The sequence below is a fragment of the Capricornis sumatraensis genome, chromosome 4 (genome assembly GCF_032405125.1).
Source record: "Capricornis sumatraensis isolate serow.1 chromosome 4, serow.2, whole genome shotgun sequence".
Classification (NCBI taxonomy): domain Eukaryota; kingdom Metazoa; phylum Chordata; class Mammalia; order Artiodactyla; family Bovidae; genus Capricornis; species Capricornis sumatraensis.
The window spans coordinates 88,106,875-88,120,368 of NC_091072.1; the positions used below are offsets into that span (position 1 = coordinate 88,106,875).

The 13,494-nt window shown below is 40.9% G+C and overlaps 1 protein-coding gene across 1 annotated transcript in view; it reads right to left on the reverse strand.

Moving 5' to 3' along the window:
* MYRFL (myelin regulatory factor like) overlaps positions 1-13,494 on the reverse strand; it is a 119,462-nt gene that overhangs the window by 23,220 nt on the left and 82,748 nt on the right. Inside the window, exons 14-15 of the mRNA XM_068971449.1 lie at positions 2,381-2,544; positions 1,680-1,743 (exon numbers count right to left, since the gene is read on the reverse strand). Of these exons, the coding sequence (XP_068827550.1) occupies positions 1,680-1,743; positions 2,381-2,544 (228 nt within the window). The remainder of the gene's footprint in view (positions 1-1,679; positions 1,744-2,380; positions 2,545-13,494) is intronic.

Below are 13,494 nucleotides of genomic sequence, written 5' to 3' on the forward strand. Positions count from 1 at the left end.
TGACTAGACAGACCTTTGTTGGCAAAGTAATGTCTCTGCTTTTTAACATGCTGTCTAGGTTGGTCATAATTTTTCTTTCAAGGAGCAAGCGTCTTTTAATTTCATGGCTGCAGTCACCATCCTCAGTGATTTTGGAGCCCCCCAAAATAAAATCTCTCACTGTTTCCATTATTTCCCCATCTATTTGCCATGAAGTAATGGGACTGGATACCATGATCTTAGTTTTCTAAATGTTGAGTTTTAAGCTAACTTTTTCACTCTCCTCTTTCACTTTCATCAAGAGACTCTTTAGTTCCTCTTCACTTTCTGCCATAAGGGTGTGTCATCTGCATATCTGAGGTTATTGATATTTCTCCTTGTAACCTTGATTCCAGCTTGTGATTCATCCAGCCTGGCATTTTGCATGATGTACTCTGCATAGAAGTTAAATAAGCAGGGTGACAATATACAGCCTTAATGTACTCCTTTCCTGATTTAGAACCAGTCTGTTGTTCCCTGTCCAGTTCTAACTGTTGCTTCCTGACCTGCATACAGATTTCTCATGAGGCAGGTCAGGTGGTCTGGTATTCCCATCTCTTTAAGAATTTTCTACCATTTGTTGTGATCCACACAGTCAAAGGCTTTGGCATAGTCAATAAGGCAGAAGTAGATGTTTTTCTGGAACTCTCGTACTTTTTCAATGATACAAGGGATGTTAGCAATTTGATCTCTGGGTTCTCTGCCTTTTCTAAATCCAGCTTGAACATCTTGAAGTTCATGGTATTATCTGTTTCCCAATGCAATTAAGTAAACTTTCCCAAGAATACTTCTGCATGTTTATCTATCCAGGTATTTATATCTGTTGGCATATACCAAGAAACTTGTCTGCACCATAGCATTTTAGTACTTTATAGTAGAATACTGAACTCTTGTTAAATCCTCTTAGAATAGTTCAGCGATGTACAAAAGTAGAGAGTAAACCAGGACAATGGCCCAAATATCAGGTCAGCCCTTAACAAGATATAGATGAAGGTCATAAATATCTTCTTCTGGGAACATCAGTGGATCTGAGGCATAAGCTGAGGTTCACAGCTTTCTATGAGTGTACCTAGGAAGAGAGGACTGAAGCTCCCCTCTCACTGCCACTTCTCTGCCATGGAGAGGCTGTCCTTTAAGCTAATAAATGATTAACCTTCACTTTTTACTGTTAATGTTATCCTATTTGATGAAATGCTCCATTCATTAATAAAATTGCCACATTTTAAGCTTTGCAAGCAAGTGAATACCTAGTCTCTATTTGCATATAGAGTACCAAATATCAAAGGGAAAAGAGAGATTTAGAGATTAACTGACATCCCTTTGGGATCTTTTGGAACCAAAGATAAGGGACTAAGTCGAGTTAAGGAATACATACAGGTCTTATAACCCAGGGTCATCTGCTGATGAATTTCACTTGTTGGGGAATATACACACAAAAACTGGCAGAGTAATATTTCTGAAATGAATGTCCCTAACCTCCTCTTTGAAAAACCAATTAATATCTATTAAAGGAATAATATTTAAATGACTTTGTGTATAAGGATACATACTAGAGAACCCATCAACAAATAAATGATGAAAAAAATTCTTGATTAATTTTCATAAACTCCATTTTAATAGAAAATATCATCTCTGTTCATTATAAATTTAAGTCTATTTACCTTGCTGTTTTTTTTGGAAATGGTCCTTTTTGGAGAAGATGCACTAAGAGCTCTGCTAAATTTGCTTTAAAAAGAGAAAGAGAAAATTAATTACAAATCAAATGCCTCTCTGGAAGCTATATGACAAAGGCCCAGGCTGTCACTAGCACAGCGGTATGGCTCATTTTTGTAATACAGTGGTAATTTTAAAAAGGAAAGTCAAGGCAACTGAGAGTTCTTTTTGCGTAAAAGAACTTTAGTAAATACAAGTAAATGCATTAAAATTTACATTTCCCCTTTTCTCAAAACTATACCCCAGAAAATATGCACTTACCTCCTTAAGTAATAAGAAATTGAATAATTTTTGTCCCTGAGGATCAAACATGGTTTTCTAAATTTAGAAATGGTCCCCTTTCCTTGTTAAAAAGAGAGAGGGTCTGTTTGTTAAAATGTAGCACATCCTATAATCACCACTCTTAAACAGATCCATTATATTTTGTTTCATCTTAAAAGCAGCAACAGAAAAAATAAGAAAATTATCACATAAAATAATTGTGTTTCAAAACATTCATTCTAAAAGAAGAATAGAGACTTAATTAAAACAAAGTAATGGTTGCTGCTTGGTAGACAAACCATTCAGATTGTTATAGAAAGGTCTTTCTAGTTATAGAAAGACCCTCATTCTCCCTTTCTCCAAATTTCTGTGGCAGTCGTGGAGGTACCTGATTGAGCTCGCCTCACTGGCAGAGGACTTCCAACTACTGAGCCGCTTTAGCCTGGCCAGCTTTCTGTTCCATATTTCTAACTCTTCTATTCTTTCTTCAAGGTTGTTGGTTAATTTGCAAAGCTGCTTCACTGCACCCACATTTTCCATGAAGATCTGGTCCTAAAAATGAAAATAATTCAGAGCAGATAAGTTTAGTTTGAGATCACTAGACAAGTGTCCACAGCCAATCTAAAAACAGTTCAGCACTCCATTGAAAATGGTTATACACACACACACACGACACACATACAACCTCAAGTTCATTCAAGACAAATCTGGAGGCTTGAAACTTAAAGTGATCTTGCTAAACTTCTGGTTGTGCAGTAAAACTGCTTATGTTCAATTTGCAATAAAATGGAAATATGTCCTTGTAATCTAACAGAGAGAACAGAGCTGAAGGACATTGTCAAGTTTTGAATCCAAAGATTTATTTTCAATGGCCATTATGCTCTATTTAAAACTCATAAAAAGAAAGTCAGAACAGGCTTCTGAATGTTGATTTTTGTGTGCATCACTAAATCATCATAAGGAATGACTCCAGTTTTCCCTGGTAAAATGTACATCAAATTGCTCAGGTGAAGGAAGGAAGAATGAAGATCTGGGGCTTTTCTCTGAGCTCTGCCACCTGCTAGATGTGAGGCCCCAGTTAAATAGAACAACTGCTCTGAGCTTCAGTTTCTTCATTTATAAATGAGAGAACAATTCTTGAGGTATTAACTTTGTCTTGCTATTACATGCAATTTATATTTTAGCTTAAACAAAATTTTTAAAATAACACTTAATTCTTCCTATTCAGAGAAAGTTATTGACATGTCAGAAAGAGCAAGAAAGGAGAGACCAACCAAAACCATAGGGTGCCAGACATGCCTTTCCCTGTCCACACACTTCAGCCATTATAGGAACATGTGTGTCTATCCTGTGTGTGCATGCTCAGTGACTAAGTCGTGTTTGACTCTTTGTGATCCCCATGGACTATAGCCCGCCAGGCTCCTCTGTCCATGGGATTTCCCAGGCAAGAATACTGGGGTGAGTTGCCATTTCCTTCCCCCAGGGATCTTCCCAACCGAGAGATTGAACCCATATCCCTTGTATCTCTTGTATCTCTTTTATTGGCAGGAAGATTCTTTACCACTGAGACACCTGGGAAGTCCCATAATTAACAATGCTGCTGCTGCTGCTAAGTTGCTTCAGTCGTGTTGGACTCTGTGCGACCCCATAGACAGCAGCCCGGGAGGCTCCCCTGTCTCTGGGATTCTCCAGGCAAGAACACTGGAGTGGGTTGCCATTTCCTTCTCCAATGCATGAAAGTGAAAAGTGAAAGTGAAGTCACTCAGTCATGTCTGACTCTTAGCCACCCCGTGGACTGCAGCCTACCAGGCTCCTCTGTCCATGGAATTTTCCAGGCAAGAGTACTGGAGTGGGCAGCCAGTGCCTTCTCCATAATTAACAATACTATATCATATACTTGAAAGTTGATAAGAGAGTAAATCTTAAATGTTCTCACCATACACACAAAATGTAATTATATGAGGTGATGGGTTTGTTGATAAACCTTATTATGGCAATCATTTTGCAATATAAGTGTATATCAAATCATCATGTTGTATACCTTAAACTGACATAGTGTTGTGTGTCAATTATATCTCAACAAAGCTACAAAAATTCAGTTGTGAGGGAGGATAGTTTATTTAACTAAAACAAGATCAGAGATGAATTGATAACTGTGGAATCTGAGTGAAGTATACAAATTTTATTACTGTATATAAAGTATATAAATTTTATTACTCTTCTCTCTCATTTTGTATGTTTGAAATTTTTCACTAAAAAAATGTTTAAAAATAAATACATCACAAAATAATAACAATTCAAAAAAAAAAAAAAAAGTCTCCTGACAAAGGCTCTTCTAAATTTTCTAATTCTGGTACAGATTTTCCTTTACTTCTAAATTTGTTTTATAAAAACAACTCAGAAATCACAAAGATAGGAATGACATTCTATGGTTCTAAACCATAATAAATGTCATATTACAATTTACTGTAACGAGTAGAAAGCCTTAGAGTAGAATTATAACTGTATTATTTAGAGTGGGTCACAAGGTCATATGATGTCCACTTAGCAGTCCAACACAGGCTCCCAAGCATCATCTCTGACTCTCTCCCCCAGTGGGAAATCCATCACACAGTTCATCATCCAAAATCTCCTGAATCTACCTACTTCTCTCCATCCTCACTGGAATTACTATTTCTCATAATATTAAAAAAAAAAATTTCTTGGCAACTGGCTTCATTTTTTCTCCTTAAAAAAAAAAAGCTTGCTTGATATATTAATTTGTGATTTAGTTCACACTAAAACAGACTGTGGAAAACGATGTTGATGTCCTCTCTGAACCACAGTCAGTTTTTTCTGCCATGCTTCCCCACAGGACTTTTTCTGCTGCCTCACGACACATGAGCGATGGCTGCATTTGTTTGGTCACATGTCAATAATGAGGAAAAGCCAGCTCTGATCTCTCCAACTCAAATTTGCCAGCACCGTGCATCTTCCATGTGGATCCAATGGGCAAGAAGATAATTCATGTGTTTTCCTATTTAAGAGGAAACAGAGCTGGAGAGGGGATTTACTACTGTCTTTCGATAGTAATGATGGCTTTGACTTTATGGGTCCAAAGGCAGATTAGCAAAAAAAAATAAATTTCTAGGACATGTCATGGGGATTGACTCTTATTAGAAGACTTCTGACTTATCCTCTATCACCATAGTGGAGTCAGTATAAATATATTATTCAAAAACATTACATTTTTAATCAAAAATGTAATCTAGAATTTTCTGAAACTGACCTTTTCTATGCAAGTGATAAGGTCTCCACGAGTTCAATTTAACTATGAATGTGCACCTAGATGGCTGAGGAACTTTTTCTAAGTATCCAACTTGCATGTAGAGGTTCATATTCATTAGGACTGAGAAGTGCATAGGGTTGGGGAATTTTGAAAAGCTTCCCCATCTGATGCCCACTGTAGGTTAAGAACTATTTTGTAACTGAATCTAATTTAATTACTCAACTTTGTCCGGTTATTAGTGATCATTTCAAATGAAACCCACTACCTCAGCTGAAATGTAGCCTTACAATCGCGATGTAAAAATGATGAAAATTAATATGTACATTATTATGTGTGGGGTAGATGGTTGGTGAGAACTTACTGAATAGCATGCGTGAGTGCATAGTTGCTCAGTCATGTCTGACCCTTTGTGACCCCATGGACTGTAGCCCGCCAGGCTCCCCTGTCCATGGGATTCTCCAGACAAGAATACTGGGGTGGGTTGCCATGCCCTCTTCCAGGGGATCTTCCCAACCCAGGGATCAAACCCATGTCTCATATGTCTCCTGACTAGCACCACCTAGGAAGCCCATTGTATAGTACAGGAGAAAGAAAGAAGAAGGTACAATCTGTTTATAGGACATTTATTAAGTCAATCTTTAAAATGCATACCAATATACATTAGGTGCAGAAAAATACCATTTGATTCCACTTATAGGAGACACCTAGAATAGTCAAATTCATAGGATCAGAAAGTACACTGATAGATGCCAGGGGCTGGGTTGCATGGGGGAGGGAGGATGGGGAGTTAGTGTTTAATGGAGATAGTTTCAAATGAGGACCGTGAAAAATTCAGGAGATGGATAATGGTGAGAGGTGAATATACTTCATGTCATTGAACTGTGCAATTGTGAAGTCGCTCAGTCATGTCCTACTCTTTGCAACCCCATGGACTGTAGCCTATCAGGTTCCTCTGTCTGTGAGATTTTCCACGCAAGAGTACTGGAGTGGGTTGCCATTTCCTTCTCCAGAGGATCTTCCCGACTCAGGAATCGAACCATGTTGCAGGCAGATGCTTTATCATCTGAACCACTAGGAAGGTAAATATGGTTAAAATAGATGTTTTATGTTATGTGACTTTTACCATAATTAAAAAAAATTTTTTTAATGATTAAACCAGATTGCCACCAAAAATTGCTCATAAGTCTGGGGGTAGGGGTAGTCTTCACCCAGCATTTAAAAGACTTGCTTTGGGGTAGGGGTATACATGGACAGTATGAGCATATTTTTTGGAAGGACACTCAGGGCAGTTTGGCAGGTGTGTGTGCACAGAAAAACAACAGGAAGAGTTTGTGAAACCAGAGACCTTGTTTAGCTTAGACGTGCCTCTGTCTCAGCCTTGCCTTTCACACAATCCCCTTTGCAGGCTGCGCTCTAATCATACCTAACTTTGTGCCCCTCATGGAACATATATCATGTATCCCCTGGCCTCTGACTGCTCCCTCTGCCTAGACCAGCTGTCATCCCTCTTCACCCACCTGGCTTTCACTTGGTGTCATGTTGACCAGTATTATAAACCCCTGGAGACAGGGCCTGTCCACAGCAGGTTCTTCAGCACCGGGCATAAATCAATGAGCGTTTTTACAGCCGTGATTCAAGAAGCCCTGAAGCACTGAGACAACACAGCCTTGCTCTCTGGTGAAACTGAAGGGAGTGGCCAGACTTCCAGTCTGTTTCTTTACCTGAGGTTTCTCAGAGAAGCGAAGTCTATGTTCCAAATTCCCTTTCCATGTTAGGAAATTCAAGTGAATTAAGCAAACCAACACTGGTGTCTGACACCCTCGGTGTGATGGGCCAGTGACTTGCTGGTCACCTGCCGTGTGACTTCCACTCTGGTGGTACACATCCTCGCACCGCCTCCTCACCCGCTAGGAGACAGACTGCAGAATGCTCCCAGGTCCCTTACAAGACTGACAGTAAATGAGCCCCACATGGTGGAGCAGCCAGGCAGCGGACTTGATTTCTCCTCTCTTTGGGAATCCCAGCTTGTCTCCTGTCTAAAAACACTAAGGAAGGATAACTAAGCCTGAGAGCAGAGAATGCTTTGAGAGGTTGGAATAGACTCTTATCGCTTTCCAGGGAGAGTCACAGACTTGAAAAATCTCTCCTTGTGGCATCTGATGTTGCATAGACTGATGTTTTTATAATAAAATCATGGGAATAAAGCAGCCTATATTTGAGTATTATGAAAATGATTGTCCAAGGGAGAAGAACTGTCTTCTAGCCAATGGGTGTGCCTGGCAATTGTTTAGGCTTTGGATAAACTCAGCTTTAGATCTTTGTCCAAGAGTTTATTTGTGGACAGCTCACCAAGCTTTGATGTGGATTAAAAAAAAAAAACAACAACCTAGAATCCCCAAACCAGAAAAGCAGGCTCTGAGATGATGTGGGAGCTCAGACCTCAGCTCAGTTTCTAGCAGGTCCCTGGAGGCAAGGTTTCCCTCTTCCCGGGCAGTTTTCTCTTGCAAACAGGGCAACTCTTGGGCTCACTCCTCTGGATGTTGTGTTTTCACCTCTGCTTTACGTGGGAGGAGCACAAGTTCATAAAACTGTTTACTATTATGTGTTTTATTGTTGCCCTTTATTTGTTTGCTTTAGAATTCTTGCTTAATTTTCATTATCTCTGTTTCAATGTAATTTTCTGTGGAAGGGCTTGAGTCCTTTGACTGAGATAAGTTTCCAGTTGAACAAACACATAGCACAGTTTGTTGCAATTCTTTGATTTCTTGTCTTCCCTGGGTGGCCAATGAGCTCTTTTTGTGGGCAGCGTCTTATGACTCCTCAGGGCCAACGCATGGCACATGCAGTTCAATAGTCAATTAATGAACAGAATCAATAGTTCTTTTTCAAGGACCTGGGATGTCTTAAGTGTGTGTGCTCACTCAGTCGTATCTCATTCTTTGTGACCCCAAGGACTGCAGCCTGCCAGGCTCCTTTGTCCATGGAATTTTTCAGGCAAGAATACTGGAGTGGGTTGCCATTGCCTTCTCCAAGGGATCTTCCTGATCCAGAGATGGAACCTGTGTGTCTCTTGAGTCTCCTGCACTGGCAGGTGGATTCTTTATCACTGTGCCACCTGGGAAGACTGTCTTAAGTACAGGGAGAAAACAAAGTAAGGTAAGGTAGACAGGATCTTTACCTTCACAGACCATGTTTTCTAGTGGAGAGATTAGCCAAGAACAAGTAAACCAGAAGTAAATAATATAGTTTTAAGTTGTGATTAGCACTAGGGAGGAAGCCATTGAAACAAAAAATAATTGTTCCTCTCCTAAGCCGTTGGTATAGATTTGGTCTATTTTATTTAAGAGAGCAACGATGGAAAAAAAAAAAAAAAAAACACTTAAATAACAGCATCAAGTGGAAAAGTATATTCTTGCCCCGAAAAAGAAAGGTAATCCAATGGAAAACTGGGCCAGGCAATTCACATAAGGAGAAACCTAAATAGCTAATATAAGAAAGAGATGTACAACTTTATCACTCATCAGAAAAACACAAATTAAAACAGTAAGAAACCACTTTACCCACATTAGAAGTGAAAAAAATAGAAAGTCTGAAAATGTCAAGTATTGATGAGGACACAGAGAAGCAGTCAGCCTCATGTACTGCTGTTATGAGTCGGAGCTGACTAACACTCTGGCAGCATTTTGTAGAATTAAGGCTGTGTGTATCCTATACCACTTCCGGAATGCATGCCAGAGAAAACCGCCCACATATTCACAAGGAGGCTTGTGTGAGAACATTCATTGCTGCATAGTTGTGGTCAACAGAGTTGGAAGAGTCCATCACTGGAAGAGAACGTAAGGATACAAGCCAAGGCATTTCATGCATCAGAGTATGAGCAGATGTATATAATTCAAAGAAATTTAAAACACATTCATGGAACACTAATAATATTCCAGACAGCCTGACTATCCAAGGATATATATGAAACACATTAGCATGGCTGCCATTGTTGTCGGGGATTGCATGGAACAGGAGGATGCAGAGAAGAAAAAACGTAAGAAAGAAAAAGAGCAGCACAAGGAGGAAGGTAGTGCCTCCACTCTAAAGTTCCAGAGATAAAGACAAAGAGGAAAATCTACTAGAGAAAAAACAAAGAAAAGAAACAGATTTTACATCTTGAGAGATACCACTCTGAGTCCAAGGTTTCTTTACCTACTCTCCAGTGCTCTTAACTCATTTTGTCGTTCGAAGGCAGAGTGATGGACTCTACATGGTTGAAACTAAGCTCAGCAATCTAAGAGCTTCATGGATGAAGGCTAAACAAACTGAACTATATCTACAGGGAAGAAGCTGTTCTGACCTAGGGGCCAGACTTTACAGGTAAAGAAAAGTCAGGACTCCTCAGAAAGGGACTGGAGTATCCTTAAAGACTTTATTTTTTAAGAAACTGCTGCTGCTGCTGCTGCTGCTAAGTCACTTCAGTCGTGTCCGACTCTGTGCGATCCCATAGATGATTCAAAAATATTCTCTTTGAAACTTTTGGCAAAGGTCCGTGTAGTCAAAGCTATGGTTTTTCCAGAAGTCATGTAGGGATGTGAAAGCTGGACAATAAAAAAGGCTGAGCAACAAAGACTTGATGTCTTCCAACTGTGGGGCTGGAAAACATTCTTGAGAGTCTCTGGGACAGCAAGGAGATCAAACCAGTAGATCCCAAGGGAAATCAACCCCAAATATTCACTGGAAGGACTGATGCTGAAGCTGAAGCTCCAATACTTTGGCCACCTGATGCCACTGGAAAAGACTCAGATACTGGGAAATACTGAAGGTGGGAGAAGGGGAAGACAAAGAACGAGATGGCTGGATGGCATCACCAACTCAATGGACAAGAGTCTGAGCAAACTCCGGGAGATAGTGAAGGACAGGGAAGCCTGGTGTGCTGCAGTCCATGGGGTTGCGAAGAGTCGGACACAACTGAGTGATTGAACCACCACCACCACTTTGGTAAATAAAATGTGAAATTCCAGGTATTGAATTAGTAAAGGCATGAATAAATGGGCTACCTGATTTTCAAAGCTTTGCCACCACCTGCTGACACAATATTTAAATTGCAGTTTTAGGTGTCTGGAACAGTGCTTCTTTTCCCAACATTTTATTACAAAAGTTTCCGAGCATACAGAAAAAAATTCAAGCATGCATTAGAAAAATTTTAATTGCAGAGTAAATGCCCACATAAAACCTCCCACTTTAATTTCATAATTAGCATATTGCTCTAATTCCTTTATCACATATCTGTCCATCCATCCATCCATCAACCCATCTTGTTGAAGTGCATGGAAAAAAATAAATGAGCAATTACTTTTTAAAGATATAGCTACAAAAAGAAACTTTCCAAGAAAACAATAAATGTCTTGTGTGTATGTGTCTGTGTGTGTTAGTCGCTCAGTTATGCCTGACTCTTTGCAACTCCATGGACTATAGCCCATCAGGCTCCTCTGTCCATGGAATTCTCCAGGCAAGAAGACTTGAATGGATAGCCATTCCATTATCCAGGGGATCTTCCCAACCCAGGGACTGAACCTGAGTCTCCTGCATTATAGGCAGATTCTTTACTTTCTGAGCCATCAGGGAAGCTTAGTACATGGCATATTTCTCTCTAAAATTAAGAAACAAGATAATTTTCTCCCTGCTCCCAGTGTGAAGAGCTCCTGGGAAAGAAGATGATCTACATGGATTTCCCTAGTAGTCCAGTGGCTAAGACTCCATGCTCCCAATGTAGGGGGCCTGGATTTGATCCCTGGTCAGAGAACTAGATCCCACATGCTGCAACCAAGAGTTCACATGCCACTACTAAAGATCCCACACACTACAACTAAGACCTGGCACAGCCAAATAAATAACTTTTTAAAAAAGATAATCAACAGACAAGTGGTCAGTTGTTAAAATATCCAGAGTTGGTTGCAAAAGCATATGAGCTTTAATCATTTGGCTTGGAGTCAAGTCAATCAGTGAGTGCAACAGGGTATACTAACTTCTATGGGAAATATCACTGCAAGTAAGGACTGAATTCTATTCCTCTCTTGATGAGAAAAGAAGGGACTTTTAAACTAACTGCTGGGAAGGGGCAGAGCAGAGGGGGTGTCACTCCTTAGTACCACATTCCCAGATCTGATATCAAGGGAACCAGAAATCTGGAATTTGTGTGAAGATCTCCTAATTTTATTTATTTGTTTATATTTTTGGCATGCGGGATCTTAGTTCCCTGACCAGGTATTGAACCCATGTCCCTTGAAGTGGGAGTTCTGAGTCCTAACCACTGGACTGCCAGGGAATTTCCATACTAATTTTTAAAAGCAAGCAACGAATTTGAAAATTTCTTAAACATGGTGAGGTAAAAAAGTATCTGCAGGCCAGACTTCACCACAGCCTTCCCATCTGTGACCTGTGACCATAACCTTTTCCTTATGAATTAATACCTTCACCCCTGTCTGCAGCTCCCCCTCAATCCCCTAATTGCTTGCTCACGTTCTATACTTCCAGTCACCTCCATATGTCTTCATCTGAAAGTTCAGCTGGCATCCCAAACTCGAAATTGAACTCATCTTTTCCCCCAGAAAAACACCTCTCCTTCTAACTTCCTTATGTGAACAGAACCACGTCTCACTGCGATTCAAAAACTCATGCATTAATGTAAGCAAAGTCTTATTGAGAACCCACAAGGTATCGGATACTGTTTTAAACAACACAGGATGGGGACTTCCCTTGCAGTCCAATGGCTAAGGATCCGCCTTCCAATGCAGGGGATGCCGGTTCGATGACTGGTGGGGATACCAAGATCCCACATACCAGGGGGCAACTAAGCCTATGCACCGCCCTACTGATCTCACAACTACTGAGCCTGGGCACTCCAGAGCCTGTGCTCCACAGCAAGAGAAGCTCACACAGCACAGTGAAGACCTAGCACAGCCAAAAATAAAAAAATAACCTGAACATACCCACACACACAAACACGCACACGAGATCGAGGAGGCACATTCCTAAACTTGAGAAACTCTTAGTCCAGTGGAGGAGACACTGAACAGAAAAAGAAGGATAACACAATGCGACAAATACTCTAGAAGATGTCTATCCAAAGTGTGTAGACAGGAGCAACCCAGGCATCATGGGATTCATTAACTCAATCACCCAAGATCTCTCAAAATCCTAAACCCTGGGGTTAATGCCACATAGAAAGTATTGGAGATAGAGTTTGGAAAAATATAGAAAGATTTGCTCTCACACAACCACCCAGGGAGCTTGGCAAAGAACAAATAGGCAAATAAACGAGCTCATGTCAGATAGGGACAGAAGTCTCCAGGATGCTGGGAGCAAGTTTGCCGTGTGTCCCGTGTTAGAGGCCCCGCTGAGGGGGGACACGAGGCCTGTGCCAGCTAGAGGGAGTGCCCTTTTCAAATCACTGCCAAGGCGCTCTACACCCTCACAGCGGCCCTGGATCTTAGAAACAAAGTGAAATCAAGCACCGCAGACTCTTTTAGCCAAGGTGGTCAGGGAAGGTCTTGCTTTGCGATCCGAGTGATGAGATCATCTGAAGGGAGGGTCTTTAGGGCAGAGACCAGTCCACAGAACACCTCCCAGGCAGAAACAAAACTTGGAGTGTGAGGAGCAGAAAAAAGGCTGGTGGGGAGGAGCTGGGAACAAGACATGCGTGTGTGTGCAGATACATCAGATTCTGAAGGTCTCAGCTCATTCAGATGGTGTTTGGGGGCCGAGGGGTGTGAGTGTTAGGAAATGAGTTAGAAAGGGAAGATTCCATCCAGATTGTGGAGGGTTGTAGTCATAAGCCAGTGAAGATTCAACAATGGGAAAAGGGGATTATAGGATGAGACATTTGTTTTGCTTTTAAGGAAAATGATTCTCTTGGCATCTAGTAGGTCAGTTACAGGGTTGCTATGATAGCCAAGAAGAAGAATGGAGAGAATAAAGAAGGGAGCTGACATGCACAAGATAGTGCCAAAGTGAGAACAGCAGGACTGGGTGTCAGACAGACACTGTGGATGAGAAAAAGGAAGGTTGGGGGCCCTTTATGATCCGCTTCCCCTCTTGGCCACACTGAGTCCCCACAGCCCGCCAATGCCTCCCTTCCTTTGTCTCTCAGTCTCATCACTTCCCTCCCATCTGAGAACCCCTGCCTAGTCTCCAGGGAGCCCCTCTCCTTCCTATGAACTGAGGTAACACTTCATCTATGCATTCCACAG